Source organism: Cetorhinus maximus, unplaced genomic scaffold, assembly GCF_964194155.1.
Source record: "Cetorhinus maximus unplaced genomic scaffold, sCetMax3.hap1.1 HAP1_SCAFFOLD_2850, whole genome shotgun sequence".
Taxonomy (NCBI): Eukaryota; Metazoa; Chordata; class Chondrichthyes; order Lamniformes; family Cetorhinidae; genus Cetorhinus; species Cetorhinus maximus.
Window position 1 is genome coordinate 20,001 of NW_027598781.1, and position 16,840 is coordinate 36,840.

Sequence of the window (16,840 nt, forward strand, 5' to 3'; positions counted from 1 at the left end):
GTTACAGAGATGGGTGTTGAGGGTGGAGGATGTTACAGAGATAGGGAGGGTTGCAGGGGCTGGAGGAGGTTACAGAGATAGGGATGGGTGTTGGGGGTGGAGGAGGTTACAGAGATAGGGAGGGTTGTAGGGGGCTGGAGGAGGTTACAGAGATAGAGAGGGTTGTAGGGGCTGGAGGAGGTTACAGAGATAGGGAGGGTTGTAGGGGCTGGAGGAGGTTACAGAGATAGGGAGGGGTGTTGGGGGTGGAGGAGGTTACAGACATGGATGTTGGGGGTGGTGGAGGTTACAGAGATAGGGAGGGTTGTAGGGGCTGGAGGAGGTTACAGAGATAGGGAGGGTTGTAGGGGCTGGAGAAGGTTACAGAGATAGGGAGGGGTGTTGGGGGTGGAGGAGGTTACAGAGATGGGTGTTGGGGGTGGAGGAGGTTACAGAGATGGGTGTTGGGGGTGGAGGAGGTTACAGAGATGGTTGTTGAGGGTGGAGGGGGTTACAGAGATGGGTGTTGGGGGGGGAGGAGGTTACAGAGATGGGTGTTGGGTGGAGGAGGTTACAGAGATGGGTGTTAGGGGTGGAGGAGGTTACAGAGATGGATGTTGGGGGTGGAGGAGGTTACAGAGATGGGTGTTGAGGGTCGAGGAGGTTACAGAGATGGGTGTTGGGGTTGGAGGAGGTTACAGAGATGGGTGTTGGGGGTGGAGGAGGTTACAGAGATGGGTGTTGGGGGTGGAGGAGGTTACAGAGATGGGTGTTGGGGGTGGAGGAGGTTACAGAGATGGGTGTTGGGGGTGGAGGAGGTTACAGAGATGGGTGTTGAGGGTGGAGGAGGTTACAGAGATGGGTGTTGGGGGTGGAGGAGGTTACAGAGATGGGTGTTGGGGGTGGAGGTTAGAGAGACGGGTGTTGGGGGTGGAGGAGGTTACAGGGATGGGTGTTGTGGGTGGAGGAGGTTACAGAAATGGGGTGTTGAGGGTGGAGGAGGTTACAGAGATGGGTGTTGAGGGTGGAGGAGGTTACAGAGATGGGTGTTGAGGGTGGAGGAGGTTACGGATGGGTGTTGAGGGTGGAGACAGTGTGAGATGTTTGAGTGTAGCGTTGAGGTACAGTCACTGATGTTGTGTTGGACAGTGTGAGATTGACAACCAAACTGTAAATGTTTTCGACATTGATTAATCTCTCTCTCCCCTCTCCCTGTCTCTCACTCCCCCCCACCTTATCTCTCCTCACCTCTGCCCCTACTCTCTCCTCTTTGTCTCTGCCCCCTCCCTCTCCTCTCTCTTGCCCTCTCTCCCCATCACTCTCTGCCCCTCTTTCTTTCCCCCCACTCTGAGCCTGCCTCTCTCACCCCTTTTCTCTCCGTCTCTATCTTTCCCTCTCTCTCTCTCCCTCCCTCTCTCCCCAATCCCCTCTCTTTTTCCTCCCTGCTTCTCCCCACACTTTTCCCTTGTTCCTTCTCTCTCTCTCTCCCTCCCCTCCCACTCACTCTCATCCCCCTCCCTCTCCCTTTCTTCCCGCTCTCCCTCTCCCCCTTCCCTCCTTCTCTGTCTCCCTTCTCTCTCTCTCCCTCTCTCTCTCCCCCTCCCTCTCTCTCCCTCTCTCTCTTCCCAATCCCCTCTCTCTCCCTCTCCCCCTCCCCTCCTTCTCTGTCTCCCATCTCTCTCTCTCCCTCTCTCTCTCCCTACCCCCTTCTCTCTCTCCCTCTCTCTCTCCCCCTCCCTCTCTCTCCTTCTTTCTCTTCCCAATCCCCTCTCTCTCCCTCTCCCCCTCCCCTCCTCCTCTGTCTCCCTTCTCTCTCTCTCTCCCCCTCCCTCTCTCTCCCTCTTTCTCTTCCCAATCCCCTCTCTCTCCCTCTCCCTCTCCCCCTCCCATTCTTCTCTCTCTCCCTTTTCTCTCTCTCCCTCTCTCTCTCCCTACCCCCTTCTCTCTCTCTTTCTCTCTCTCCCCCCTCTTCTCTCTCTCTCTTCCTCCTCCTCTCTCTCCCTCTCTCTCTCCCCCTCCCTCTCTCTCCTTCTTTCTCTTCCCAATCCCCTCTCTCTCCCTCTCCCCCTCCCCTCCTCCTCTGTCTCCCTTCTCTCTCTCTCTCTCTCCCCCTCCCTCTCTCTCCCTCTTTCTCTTCCCAATCCCCTCTGTCTCCCTCTCCCTCTCCCCCTCCCATTCTTCTCTCTCTCCCTTTTCTCTCTCTCCCTCTCTCTCTCCCTACCCCCTTCTCTCTCTCTTTCTCTCTTCCCCCCACTTCTCTCTCTCTCTTCCTCCTCCTCTCTCTCCCTCTCTCTCCCTACCCCCTTCTCTCTCTCTTTCTCTCTCTCCCCCCCTTCTCTCTCTCTCTTCCTCCTCCTCTCTCTCCCTCCTCTTTCTCCACCCTCGCTCTCTCACCCTCTGTTCTCACGGGGTGAGCAGCATTATTTCTGTGATGCCTGGAATACATTTGATGCGTTGATTGTGGTTGGGAGTGTGATGGACATCGCTGTGACTGAGATCAACGTGAGTAACATCAGATTAACCTGAGATCAACGTGAGTAAACCAAGAGGTTCAGGATTGTTTTGGGAGCAGGTTCTCCTGGTGAGAATCCCTCATCTATCCAGTCAGACCGAGGACATCCCAATCTCTGAACCTGACCCTAAATCTGAGATCCTCTCCTGACCGCCCTTAAACCCATCGATTAGATTCCAGTCTGTAACTCACTCCCGGGTATCTGTTATTCTATATATAAACCAACCCGAACCCCTCGATTAGATTCCAGTCTGTAACTCACTCTCGGGTATCTGTTATTCGAGATTTAAACCCCCCGAACCCCTCGATTAGATTCCAGTCTGTAACACACTCCCGGGTATCTGTTATTCTATATATAAACCACCCCGAACCCCTCGATTAGATTCCAGTCTGTAACTCACTCCCGGGTATCTGTTATTCTATATATAAATCCCCCGAACCCCTCGATTAGATTCCAGTCTGTAACTCACTCCCGGGTATCTGTTATTCTATATATAAACCCCCCGAACCCCTCGATTAGATTCCAGTCTGTAACTCACTCCCGGGTTTCTGTTATTCTATATATAAACCCCCCGAACCCCTCGATTAGATTCCAGTCTGTAACTCACTCCCGGGTATCTGTTATTCTATATATAAACCCCCCCGAACCCCTCGATTAGATTCCAGTCTGTAACTCACTCCCGGGTATCTGTTATTCTATATATAAACCCCCCCGAACCCCTCGATTAGATTCCAGTCTGTAACTCACTCCCGGGTATCTGTTATTCTATATATAAACCACCCCGAACCCCTCGATTAGATTCCAGTCTGTAACTCACTCCCGGGTATCTGTTATTCTATATATAAACCCCCCCGAACCCCTCGATTAGATTCCAGTCTGTAACTCACTCTCGGGTATCTGTTATTCGAGATTTAAACCGCCCCAACCCCTCGATTAGATTCCAGTCTGTAACTCACACCCGGGTATCTGTTATTCTATATATAAACCCCCGAACCCCTCGATTAGATTCCAGTCTGTAACTCACTCCCGGGTATCTGTTATTCTATATATAAACCACCCCGAACCCCTCGATTAGATTCCAGTCTGTAACTCACTCCCGGGTATCTGTTATTCTATATACAAACCACCCCGAACCCCTCGATTAGATTCCAGTCTGTAACTCACTCCTGGGTATCTGTTATTCTATATATAAACCCCCGAACCCCTCGATTAGATTCCAGTCTGTAACTCACTCCCGGGTATCTGTTCTTCTATATATAAACCACCCCGAACCCCTCGATTAGATTCCAGTCTGTAACTCACTCCTGGGTATCTGTTATTCTATATATAAACCCCCGAACCCCTCGATTAGATTCCAGTCTGTAACTCACTCCCGGGTATCTGTTCTTCTATATATAAACCACCCCGAACCCCTCGATTAGATTCCAGTCTGTAACTCACTCCCGGGTTTCTGTTATTCTATATATAAACCGCCCGAACCCCTCGCTTAGATTCCAGTCCGTAACTCACTACCGGGTATCTGTTATTCTGTATATAAACCCCCCGAACCCCTCGATTAGATTCCAGTCTGTAACTCACTCCCGGGTATCTGTTATTCTATAGATAAACCCCCCCGAACCGCTCGATTAGATTCCAGTCTGTAACTCACTCCCGGGTATCTGTTCTTCTATATGTAAACCCCCCGAACCCCTCGATTAGATTCCAGTCTGTAACTCACTCCCGGGTATCTGTTATTCTATATATAAACCCCCCGAACCCCTCGATTAGATTCCAGTCTGTAACTCACTCCCGGGTATCTGTTATTCTATATATAAACCCCCCCGAACCCCTCGATTAGATTCCAGTCTGTAACTCACTCCCGGGTATCTGTTATTCTATATATAAACACCCCCGAACCCCTCGATTAGATTCCAGTCTGTACCTCACTCCCGGGTATCTGTTATTCTATATATAAACCCCCCGAACCCCTCGATTAGATTCCAGTCTGTAACTCACTCCCGGGTATCTGTTATTCTATATATAAACCCCCCGAACCCCTCGATTAGATTCCAGTCTGTACCTCACTCCCGGGTATCTGTTATTCTATATATAAACCCCCCGAACCCCTCGATTAGATTTCAGTCTGTAACTCACTCCCGGGTATCTGTTATTCTATATATAAACCCCCCGAACCCCTCGATTAGATTCCAGTCTGTAACTCACTCCCGGGTATCTGTTATTCTATATATAAACCCCCCGAACCCCTCGATTAGATTCCAGTCTGTAACTCACTCCCGGGTATCTGTTATTCTATATATAAACCCCCCCCGAACCCCTCGCTTAGATTCCAGTCTGTAACTCACTCCCGGGTATCTGTTATTCTATATATAAACCCCCCGAACCCCTCGATTAGATTCCAGTCTGTAACTCACTCCCGGGTATCTGTTATTCTATATATAAACCCCCCGAACCCCTCGATTAGATTCCAGTCTGTACCTAACTCCCGGGTATCTGTTATTCTATATATAAACCCCCCGAACCCCTCGATTAGATTCCAGTCTGTAACTCACTCCCGGGTATCTGTTATTCTATATATAAACCCCCCGAACCCCTCGATTAGATTCCAGTCTGTAACTCACTCCCGGGTATCTGTTATTCTATATATAAACCCCCCGAACCCCTCGATTAGATTCCAGTCTGTAACTCACACCCGGGTATCTGTTATTCTATATATAAACCCCCTCCCGAACCCCTCGCTTAGATTCCAGTCTGTAACTCACTCCCGGGTATCTGTTATTCTATATATAAACCCCCCGAACCCCTCGATTAGATTCCAGTCTGTAACTCACTCCCGGGTATCTGTTATCCTATATACAAACCCCCCGAACCCCTCGATTAGATTCCAGTCTGTAACTCACTCCCGGGTATCTGTTATCCTATATACAAACCCCCCGAACCCCTCGATTAGATTCCAGTCTGTAACTCACTCCCGGGTATCTGTTATTCTATATAAAACCCCCCCGAACCCCTCGATTAGATTCCAGTCTGTAACTCACTCCCGGGTATCTGTTATTCTATATATAACCCCCCCGAACCCCTCGATTAGATTCCAGTCTGTAACTCACAACCGGGTATCTGTTATTCTATATATAAACCCCCCGAACCCCTCGATTAGATTCCAGTCTGTAACTCACTCCTGGGTATCTGTTATTCTATATATAAACCACCCCGAACCCCTCGATTAGATTCCAGTCTGTAACTCACTCCCGGGTATCTGTTATTCTATATATAAACCCCCCCGAACCCCTCGATTAGATTCCAGTGTGTAACTCACTCCCGGGTATCTGTTATTCTATATATAAACCCCCCCGCTGAACCCCTCGATTAGATTCCAGTCTGTAACTCACTCCCGGGTTTCTGTTATTCTATATATAAACCCCCCGAACCCCTCGATTAGATTCCAGTCTGCAACTCACTCCCGGGTATCTGTTATTCTATATATAAACCCCCCCGAACCCCTCGATTAGATTCCAGTCTGTAACTCACTCCCGGGTATCTGTTATTCTATATATAAACCCCCCCGAACCCCTCGATTAGATTCCAGTCTGTAACTCACTCCCGGGTATCTGTTATTCTATATATAAACCACCCCGAACCCCTCGATTAGATTCCAGTCTGTAACTCACTCCCGGGTATCTGTTATTCTATATATAAACCCCCCCGAACCCCTCGATTAGATTCCAGTCTGTAACTCACTCTCGGGTATCTGTTATTCGAGATTTAAACCGCCCCAACCCCTCGATTAGATTCCAGTCTGTAACTCACACCCGGGTATCTGTTATTCTATATATAAACCCCCGAACCCCTCGATTAGATTCCAGTCTGTAACTCACTCCCGGGTATCTGTTATTCTATATATAAACCACCCCGAACCCCTCGATTAGATTCCAGTCTGTAACTCACTCCCGGGTATCTGTTATTCTATATACAAACCACCCCGAACCCCTCGATTAGATTCCAGTCTGTAACTCACTCCTGGGTATCTGTTATTCTATATATAAACCCCCGAACCCCTCGATTAGATTCCAGTCTGTAACTCACTCCCGGGTATCTGTTCTTCTATATATAAACCACCCCGAACCCCTCGATTAGATTCCAGTCTGTAACTCACTCCTGGGTATCTGTTATTCTATATATAAACCCCCGAACCCCTCGATTAGATTCCAGTCTGTAACTCACTCCCGGGTATCTGTTCTTCTATATATAAACCACCCCGAACCCCTCGATTAGATTCCAGTCTGTAACTCACTCCCGGGTTTCTGTTATTCTATATATAAACCCCCCGAACCCCTCGCTTAGATTCCAGTCCGTAACTCACTACCGGGTATCTGTTATTCTGTATATAAACCCCCCGAACCCCTCGATTAGATTCCAGTCTGTAACTCACTCCCGGGTATCTGTTATTCTATAGATAAACCCCCCCGAACCGCTCGATTAGATTCCAGTCTGTAACTCACTCCCGGGTATCTGTTCTTCTATATGTAAACCCCCCGAACCCCTCGATTAGATTCCAGTCTGTAACTCACTCCCGGGTATCTGTTATTCTATATATAAACCCCCCGAACCCCTCGATTAGATTCCAGTCTGTAACTCACTCCCGGGTATCTGTTATTCTATATATAAACCCCCCCGAACCCCTCGATTAGATTCCAGTCTGTAACTCACTCCCGGGTATCTGTTATTCTATATATAAACACCCCCGAACCCCTCGATTAGATTCCAGTCTGTACCTCACTCCCGGGTATCTGTTATTCTATATATAAACCCCCGAACCCCTCGATTAGATTCCAATCTATAACTCACTCCCGGGTATCTGTTATTCTATATATAAGTCACCCCGAACCCCTCGAATAGATTCCGGTCTGTAACTGACTCCCGGGTATCTGTTATTCTATATATAAACCCCCCCCGAACCCCTCGATTAGATTCCAGTCTGTAACTCACTCCCGGGTATCTGTTATTCTATATATAAACCCTCCCGAACCCCTCGATTAGATTCCAGTCTGTAACTCACTCCCGGGTATCTGTTATTCTATATATAAACCCTCCCGAACCCCTCGATTAGATTCCAGTCTGTAACTCACTCCCGGGTATCTGTTATTCTATATATAAACCCTCCCGAACCCCTCGATTAGATTCCAGCCTGTAACTCACTCCCGGGTATCTGTTATTCTATATATAAACCCCCCGAACCCCTCGATTAGATTCCAGTCTGTAACTCACTCCCGGGTATCTGTTATTCTATATATAACCCCCCCCCCGAACCCCTCGATTAGATTCCAGTCTGTAACTCACTCCCGGGTATCTGTTATTCTATATATAAACCCCCCCGAACCCCTCGATTAGATTCCAGTCTGTAACTCACTCCCGGGTATCTGTTATTCTATATATAAACCCCCCCGAACCCCTCGATTAGATTCCAGTCTGTAACTCACTCCCGGGTATCTGTTATTCTATATATAAACCCCCACCCGAACCCCTCGATTAGATTCCAGTCTGTAACTCACTCCCGGGTATCTGTTATTCTATATATAAACCCCCACCCGAACCCCTCGATTAGATTCCAGTCTGTAACTCACTCCCGGGTATCTGTTATTCTATATATAAACCCCCCCGAACCCCTCGATTAGATTCCAGTCTGTAACTCACTCCCGGGTATCTGTTATTCTATATATAAACCCCCACCCGAACCCCTCGATTAGATTCCAGTCTGTAACTCACTCCCGGGTATCTGTTATTCTATATATAAACCCTCCCGAACCCCTCGATTAGATTCCAGTCTGTAACTCACTCCCGGGTATCTGTTATTCTATATATAAACCACCCCGAACCCCTCGATTAGATTCCAGTCTGTAACTCACTCCCGGGTATCTGTTATTCTATATATAAACCCCCCCGAACCCCTCGATTAGATTCCAGTCTGTAACTCACTCCCGGTTGTCTATCATTCTGTACATTCATTCAATGCATCATGTGAAATACGTTTCTTGCTAACGCTTTCTGTTGTCTTCCATACCTGGCTTATTCCTCCATCCGGCATTCATCTCATCATCACCGTCATCATGTCCTCCTCGCCGCCTTGTTTCTGGAACCTTCCATCACTCCTGTTTCACACGCACTGCGCTGGTCCCAGAACGGTGGACATCTGGGTGAGGTAAAGTGTTGTCACCGTCCACGCCAGCACCTGTATCTGGGTGTGTCTCACACGCAGTGAGACCTGTTAAGGACGATCGAGGGCTTGTATCACTCCGGCCACTCCCGCCGACTCAGGACAGGCCCAAAGTGCCCCCCGTCGGCCGCCCAAGGGGCTTTTTAATTTCGGAAATGCAATCGCCGCAGTCAGTGTCGGAAGCGCGGCAGCCATGTATTGCGCACAGCAAGATCCCACAAGCCGCAGTGCGATCATGCTGAGGAATGAAAGGGGTTCCCAGGACATCAATGGGGACTTTACCCCACACCCCACCCGCTGCGGCGCTCCCTCAGCACTGACCCACTGACAGTGCGACGCTCCCTCAGCACTGACCCACTGACAGTGCGACGCTCCCTCAGTACTGACCCTCCAACAGTGCGACGCTCCCTCAGCACTGACCCTCCAACAGTGCGACGCTCCCTCAGCACTGACCCTCCGACAGTGCGGCGCTCCCTCAGCACTGACCCTCCGACAGTGCGGCACCCCCTCAGCACTGACCCTCCGACAGTGCGGCGCTCCCTCAGCACTGACCCTCCGACAGTGCGGCGCTCCCTCAGCACTGACCCTCCGACAGTGCGGCGCTCCCTCAGCACTGACCCTCTGAGACAGAGATACTGAGTAAGTCATGGCTGTAAGTTGCTATAAGCTTTCAATAACTCTTTCTCAGTCTCTGTTTTCCTCCATCACAGAGTTCGGAAGACAGTTCCCGGATCTCCATCACTTTCTTCCGATTGTTCCGGGTCATGCGTCTGGTTAAACTTCTGAGTAAAGGGGAAGGAATCCGGACCCTCCTCTGGACATTCATCAAGTCTTTCCAGGTCTGCATAGCGGAGCTTTACTCTGTATCTAACCCCGTGCTGTACCTGTCCTGGGAGTGTTTGATGGGGACAGTGTAGAGGGAGCTTTACTCTGTATCTAACCCCGTGCTGTACCTGTCCTGGGAGTGTTTGATGGGGACGGTGTAGAGGGAGCTTTACTCTGTATCTAACCCCGTGCTGTACCTGTCCTGGGAGTGTTTGATGGGGACGGTGTAGAGGGAGCTTTACTCTGTATCTAACCCCGTGCTGTACCTGTCCTGGGAGTGTTTGATGGGGACGGTGTAGAGGGAGCTTTACTCCGTATCTAACCCCGTGCTGTACCTGTCCTGGGAGTGTTTGATGGGGGACGGTGTAGAGGGAGCTTTACTCCGTATCTAACCCCGTGCTGTACCTGTCCTGGGAGTGTTTGATGGGGACGGTGTAGAGGTTCTTTACTCTGTATCTAACCCCGTGCTGTACCTGTCCTGGGAGTGTTTGATGGGGACGGTGTAGAGGGAGCTTTACTCTGTATCTAACCCCGTGCTGTACCTGTCCTGGGAGTGTTTGATGGGGACGGTGTAGAGGGAGCTTTATTCTGTATCTAACCCCAATCCTGTGAATTACTGTGTGACACAAACGGATATGTGTATGCGGTAGTTATCCGGTCCTGGTTAAGTACCTGAATCCCTGCTGGTTTCTCTGAGTGAGAAGGTTCCTAGCTCCTGTCTCGAGTGACACCTCTCGATCCCAGGGTGGGAGATGCCATTTCTGCAGGGCCATCTCCAACCCTCTGATTCCCAGGTCAATCACAGAATTTTAAGGGCACAGAAGGAGGCCATTCAGCCCATCGTGTCTGCACCGTCGCTCCCAATGAGCATTATGACCTAGTGCCATTGCATTGCCTTTTCCCCCTACCCTCTACACCTTGTCTCTATTCAAATAATCATCCAACGCCCTCTCGAACACCTCGATTGAACCTGCCTGCCCCACACTCCCAGGCAGTGAATTCCCAGACCCCAACCACTCGCTGTGCGATAAGGTTTTTACTCAACTCGCATTCACTCCTTTTGCGAATCACTTTCAATCGGTGCCCTCTCGTTCCCGATCCCTTTCCGAGCGGGAACAGCTTCTCCCTCCCGACTCTGTCCAGGCCCCCTCATGCTTTGGAACATCTCTCTCAAATCTCCACCCAGCCCCCTCATCTCCGAGGAGGACAGTCCCAACCTCTCCCATCCATCCGCACAGCTGAAGTTTCTCATCCCTGTAAACCTCTCCTGCGCTCTCCCCGGGGTGTGGGGGTCACTGACAGACTCTCCCCGGTGTGTGGGGGTCACTGACAGACTCTCCCCGGGGTGAGGGTCACTGTCAGACTCTCCCCGGGGTGAGGGTCACTGTCAGACTCTCCCCGGGGTGTGGGGGTCACTGACAGACTCTCCCCGGTGTGTGGGGGTCACTGACAGACTCTCCCCGGGGTGTGGGGGTCACTGTCAGACTCTCCCCGGTGTGTGGGGGTCACTGACAGACTCTCCCCGGGGTGTGGGGGTCACTGTCAGACTCTCCCCGGGGTGTGGGGGTCACTGTCAGACTCTCCCCGGTGTGTGGGGGTCACTGACAGACTCTCCCCGGGGTGAGGGTCACTGTCAGACTCTCCCCGGGGTGTGGGGGTCACTGACAGACTCTCCCCGGTGTGTGGGGGTCACTGACAGACTCTCCCCGGTGTGTGGGGGTCACTGACAGACTCTCCCCGGGGTGTGGGGGTCACTGACAGACTCTCCCCGGTGTGTGGGGGTCACTGACAGACTCTCCCCGGGGTGTGGGGGTCACTGTCAGACTCTCCCCGGTGTGTGGGGGTCACTGACAGACTCTCCCCGGTGTGTGGGGGTCACTGACAGACTCTCCCCGGGGTGAGGGTCACTGACAGACTCTCCCCGGGGTGTGGGTCACTGACAGACTCTCCCCGGGGTGTGGGGGTCACTGACAGACTCTCCCCGGTGTGTGGGGGTCACTGACAGACTCTCCCCGGGGTGTGGGGGTCACTGACAGACTCTCCCCGGGGTGTGGGGGTCACTGTCAGACTCTCCCCGGGGTGGGGATCACTGACAGACTCTCCCCAGGGTGAGGGTCACTGACAGACTCTCCCCGGTGTGTGGGGGTCACTGACAGACTCTCCCCGGGGTGAGGGTCACTGACAGACTCTCCCCGGTGTGTGGGGGTCACTGACAGACTCTCCCCGGGGTGAGGGTCACTGACAGACTCTCCCCGGTGTGTGGGGGTCACTGACAGACTCTCCCCGGGGTGTGGGTCACTGACAGACTCTCCCCGGGGTGGGGATCACTGACAGACTCTCCCCGGTGTGTGGGGATCACTGACAGACTCTCCCCGGTGTGTGGGGGTCACTGACAGACTCTCCCCGGTGTGTGGGGGTCACTGACAGACTCTCCCCGGGGTGTGGGTCACTGACAGACTCTCCCCGGGGTGAGGGTCACTGACAGACTCTCCCCGGGGTGTGGGTGTCACTGACAGACTCTCCCCGGGGTGTGGGGGTCACTGTCAGACTCTCCCCGGGGTGAGGGTCACTGACAGACTCTCCCCGGGGTGTGGGGGTCACTGTCAGACTCTCCCCGGGGTGAGGGTCACTGACAGACTCTCCCCGGGGTGTGGGTGTCACTGACAGACTCTCCCCGGGGTGTGGGTGTCACTGACAGACTCTCCCCGGTGTGTGGGGGTCACTGACAGACTCTCCCCGGGGTGTGGGTCACTGACAGACTCTCCCCGGTGTGTGGGGGTCACTGACAGACTCTCCCCGGGGTGTGGGGGTCACTGACAGACTCTCCCCGGTGTGTGGGGGTCACTGACAGACTCTCCCCGGGGTGTGGGTCACTGACAGACTCTCCCCGGTGTGTGGGGGTCACTGACAGACTCTCCCCGGGGTGAGGGTCACTGACAGACTCTCCCCGGTGTGTGGGGGTCACTGACAGACTCTCCCCGGGGTGTGGGTCACTGACAGACTCTCCCCGGTGTGTGGGGGTCACTGACAGACTCTCCCCGGGGTGAGGGTCACTGACAGACTCTCCCCGGTGTGTGGGGGTCACTGACAGACTCTCCCCGGGATGGGGGTCACTGTCAGACTCTCCCCGGGGTGAGGGTCACTGACAGACTCTCCCCGGGGTGAGGGTCACTGACAGACTCTCCCCGGTGTGTGGGGGTCACTGACAGACTCTCCCCGGGATGGGGGTCACTGACAGACTCTCCCCGGGGTGTGGGGGTCACTGACAGACTCTCCCCGGGGTGTGGGGGTCACTGACAGACTCTCCCCGGGGTGTGGGGGTCACTGACAGACTCTCCCCGGGGTGAGGGTCACTGTCAGACTCTCCCCGGGGTGTGGGGGTCACTGACAGACTCTCCCCGGGGTGAGGGTCACTGTCAGACTCTCCCCGGGGTGTGGGTCACTCTCAGGCCCTGGTACAAGGATTTCCCTCAGAGCAAACAGAAAGATGTTGTCTTGGTGCAAATAGCTGTAGGATCCTTCGTCTGATCTAGAATAAAACCCCCATCGCTCACCCACTCCCTCTCTCTCCCTCTCTCTCTGTCTCTCCCTCTCTCTCTGTCTCTCCCTCTCTCTCTGTTTCTCTCTCTCTCCCACTCTCTGTCTCTCCCTCTCTCTCTGTCTCTCTCTCTCTCCCTCTCTCTCTGTCTCTCTCTCATTCTCTGCCTTTCTCTCCCTCTCCCACCCTCTGTCTCTCTCTCTCTCCGATTCTCTGTCTCTCTCTCTCTGTCTCTCTCTCTCTATCCCTCACTCTCATTCTCCCTCTCTCCCACTCTCTCTCTCTCTCTCTCTCTCTGTCTCTCTGTCTCTCTCTCTCTCTGTCTCTCTCTCTCCCACTCTCTATCTCTCTCCCACTCTCTCTCTCTCCCACTCTCTCTCTCTCTGTTTCTCTCCCTGTCGCTCTCCATCTCCATTTGTATCTCTCCCTGTCTGTCTCTCTTTCTCTCACTTTCTCTCGCTCTGTCTCCATCTCCCTCTCACTATCTCCCCCTCTCCTGTCTCTCTTTCTCTACCTGTTTCTCCCTCTCTCTCTGTCTTTCTGTCTTGCTCCCTGTCTCTCCCTCTTGGTGTCTCCCCCTCTCTCACTTTCTCTGTCCCTCTGTCTCTCTGTTTCTCTCTCTCTTGCTATCTCTCCTTCCCTCTTTCTCTCTCTCCCTCGCTCTTTGTCTCTCTTTCTCTCCCACCTTCCATCCCTCTCTCTGACCCCCAACCCTCTGTCCCTATCCTTCTCTCTCTCCCCCTCTCTGTCCATCTCCCTCTCTCTCTTCCCCCCTCTCTATTTTTCACCCTCTCTCACTCCATCTCTCTCATTCCATCTGCCCCCACTCTCTCCCTTTCTCTCTCTCTCTCCCTCTCCCTTTCTCTCTGCCTCTCTCTCTCTCTGCCTCACTCAAAGTTTCTCACTCTTCTCCCTTTTCCCTCTCTCTCTCTCTCTCTGCCCCTCTCTCTCACTCTGTCTGTCTCTCTCTCTCTCCCACTCTCCGTCCCTCCCTCTCACTCTCCATCTCACTCTCTCTGTTTCTCTCTCTCTAACTCTCTCTTTCGCTCTATCTCTCTTCACAGGCCCTACCTTACGTCGCTCTGTTGATTGCCATGATTTTCTTCATCTATGCGGTCATCGGGATGCAGGTAAGTTCAGCGCTGAGGGAGTGCCGCACTGTCGGAGGGTCAGTGCTGAGGGAGCCGCAGTGTCGGAGGGTCAGTACTGAGGGAGCGCCGCACTGTCGGAGGGTCAGTACTGAGGGAGCGCTGCACTGTCGGAGGGTCAGCGCTGAGGGAGCCGCACTGTCGGAGGGTCAGTGCTGAGGGAGCGCCGCACTGTCGGAGGGTCAGTGCTGAGGGAGCGCCGCACTGTCGGAGGGTCAGTACCGAGGGAGCGCCACACTGTCGGAGGGTCAGTACGGAGGGAGCGCCGCACTGTCGGAGGGTCAGTGCTGAGGGAGCGCCGCACTGTTGGAGGGTCAGTGCTGAGGGAACCATACTGTGGGAGGGTCAGTGCTGAGGGAGCGCCGCACTGTGGGAGGGTCAGTGCTGAGGGAGCGCCGCACTGTCGGAGGGTCAGTGCTGAGGGAGCGCCGCACTGTCGGAGGGTCAGTGCTGAGGGAGCGCCGCACTGTCGGAAGGTCAGTACTGAGGGAGCACCGCACTGTCGGAGGGTCAGTGCTGAGGGAGCGCCGCACTGTCGGAGGGTCAGCACTGAGGGAGCGTCGCACTGTCGGAGGGTCAGCGCTGAGGGAGCGTCGCACTGTCGGAGGGTCAGCGCTGAGGGAGTGCCGCACTGTCGGAGGGTCAGCGCTGAGGGAGCGCCGCACTGTCGGAGGGTCAGCGCTGAGGGAGCGCCGCACTGTCGGAGGGTCAGCGCTGAGGGAGCGCCGCACTGTCGGAGGGTCAGCGCTGAGGGAGCGCCGCACTGTCGGAGGGTCAGTGCTGAGGGAGCACCGAACTATCGGAGGGTCAGTGCTGAGGGAGCGCCGCACTGTCGGAGGGTCAGTGCTGAGGGAGCGCCGCACTGTCGGAGGGTCAGTGCTGAGGGAGTGCTGCACTGTCGGAGGGTCAGTGCTGAGGGAGCGCCGCACTGTCGGAGGGTCGGTGTTGAGGGAGCGCCGCACTGTCGGAGGGTCAGTGCTGAGGGAGTGCAGCACTGTCGGAGGGTCAGTGTTGAGGGAGCGCAGCACTGTCGGAGGGTCAGCGCTGAGGGAGCGCCGCGCTGTCGGAGGGTCGGTTAAAGTTTGCTAACTCCGCCTCTTGCCTTTGCTCGTAGACATTCGGGAAAATTGCGATGCAGGAGAACACGGAGATCAACATGAACAACAACTTTCAAACCTTCCCTCAGGCTGTGCTTCTCCTCTTCAGGTACTGAGGCCTGTGGCGGGAGGGGGGGGGTGGTGGGGATGCTGGCGGGGTTGGTGAGAACTGCGGGGGATGGGGACGGTCTGTGCCTGAGCTCCGGGGGAGGGGGTGCAGGGGCCGAGATCTGTCGCAAGAGTCCCTGGGATATGGAGAAGTGGAGAAAAGCTGGGAGATGTTGAACCCGGCTCTAGCGCCGCCAGTGGTGATAGGCTGGAATTACAGCGTGACACGTTTACATAGACTTTTCCCATTCTAAAATCAGAGATGGCTGTAGCTTCTGCCTTCTCTCTCTCTCTCTCTCTCCCCTGAGAGGCATCTCGCCTCAACCTTTAGCCTGTGCCCCGCCTCTCGGTAGAACCGCCCGACAGCGCCGCTGGTTGGTGGGAGGCTGCGATGACAGCGTGACATGTTGACATAGGTATTTTCCACTGCGGAGTCTAACCCTTCTGGTGTTTGGCCTGGGCAGGTGTGCGACGGGAGAGGCCTGGCAAGAGATCATGCTGGCCAGCCTGCCGGGTAAACGGTGCGATCCGGAGTCTGATTATGGTCCCGGAGAGGAGTACACTTGCGGGAGTAACTTTGCGATCGTCTACTTTATCAGTTTCTTCATGCTGTGCGCATTCCTGGTAAGTGTTGCCCTCGCGAATCGATCTCCCGGCCACTGCGTATTTTCTAATCGCTCACTTCTGCCCTCCTTGATCATCCGTGGGGCGTTGTGCTCTCCCCATCGCCCTGGAGTCAGAACCTTTAGGGTCTGATTCCCCCACTCGGGAGTCTTGAACCCCAGAATCCAGGCCCAACCATCCCACCCACCCCTGCTCCGGTGCCAGTGCTGAGGGAGCGCCGCACTGTCGGAGGGTCAGTGCTGAGGGAGTGCCGCACTGTCGGAGGGTCAGTGCTGAGGGAGTGCCGCACTGTCGGAGGGTCAGTGCTGAGGGAGTGCCGCACTGTCGGAGGGTCAGTGCTGAGGGAGCGCCGCACTGTCGGAGGGTCCAGTGCTGAGGGAGCGCCGCACTGTCGGAGGGTCAGTGCTGAGGGAGCACCGCACTGTCGGAGGGTCAGTGCTGAGGGAGCACCGCACTGTCGGAGGGTCAGTGCTGAGGGATTGCCGCACTGTCGGAGGGTCAGTGCTGAGGGAGTGCCGTACTGTCGGAGGGTCAGTGCTGAGGGATCTTTCGAGTTGAGATGTCAAACCCAAGGGCCCCATCTGCCCTCTCCAGTGGAGACACAGGAAGTCATGGTCGCTACTGGAAGATGAGTTGGCCGGTGGGGGAGGGGGGGGGAACTCTTCCCCTCACCCCCAACCCCACCCCCAACCCCACCCCACTCCATGTCCTGCAGATAGTATTTACGCCTCAACCAACATCATGACAAAAAGAAAACAGAGAGAAAAACAGGCGACCTGAGGCATTGATCACGCCACGCA

The 16,840-nt window shown here is 54.1% G+C and overlaps 1 protein-coding gene across 1 annotated transcript in view; it reads left to right on the forward strand.

Moving 5' to 3' along the window:
- The window catches only part of LOC144677669 (voltage-dependent L-type calcium channel subunit alpha-1S-like), a gene marked incomplete at its 5' end in the record, with an annotated part of 26,803 nt that extends 10,017 nt beyond the window's left edge, over nucleotides 1-16,786 (forward strand). The window contains 6 exons of the mRNA XM_078537700.1: nucleotides 2,398-2,481; nucleotides 8,548-8,685; nucleotides 9,411-9,539; nucleotides 14,128-14,193; nucleotides 15,326-15,417; nucleotides 15,881-16,786. Coding sequence (XP_078393826.1) covers nucleotides 2,398-2,481; nucleotides 8,548-8,685; nucleotides 9,411-9,539; nucleotides 14,128-14,193; nucleotides 15,326-15,417; nucleotides 15,881-16,172 — 801 coding nt within the window. The remainder of the gene's footprint in view (nucleotides 1-2,397; nucleotides 2,482-8,547; nucleotides 8,686-9,410; nucleotides 9,540-14,127; nucleotides 14,194-15,325; nucleotides 15,418-15,880) is intronic.
- Between the last annotated feature and the right edge of the window lie 54 nt (nucleotides 16,787-16,840).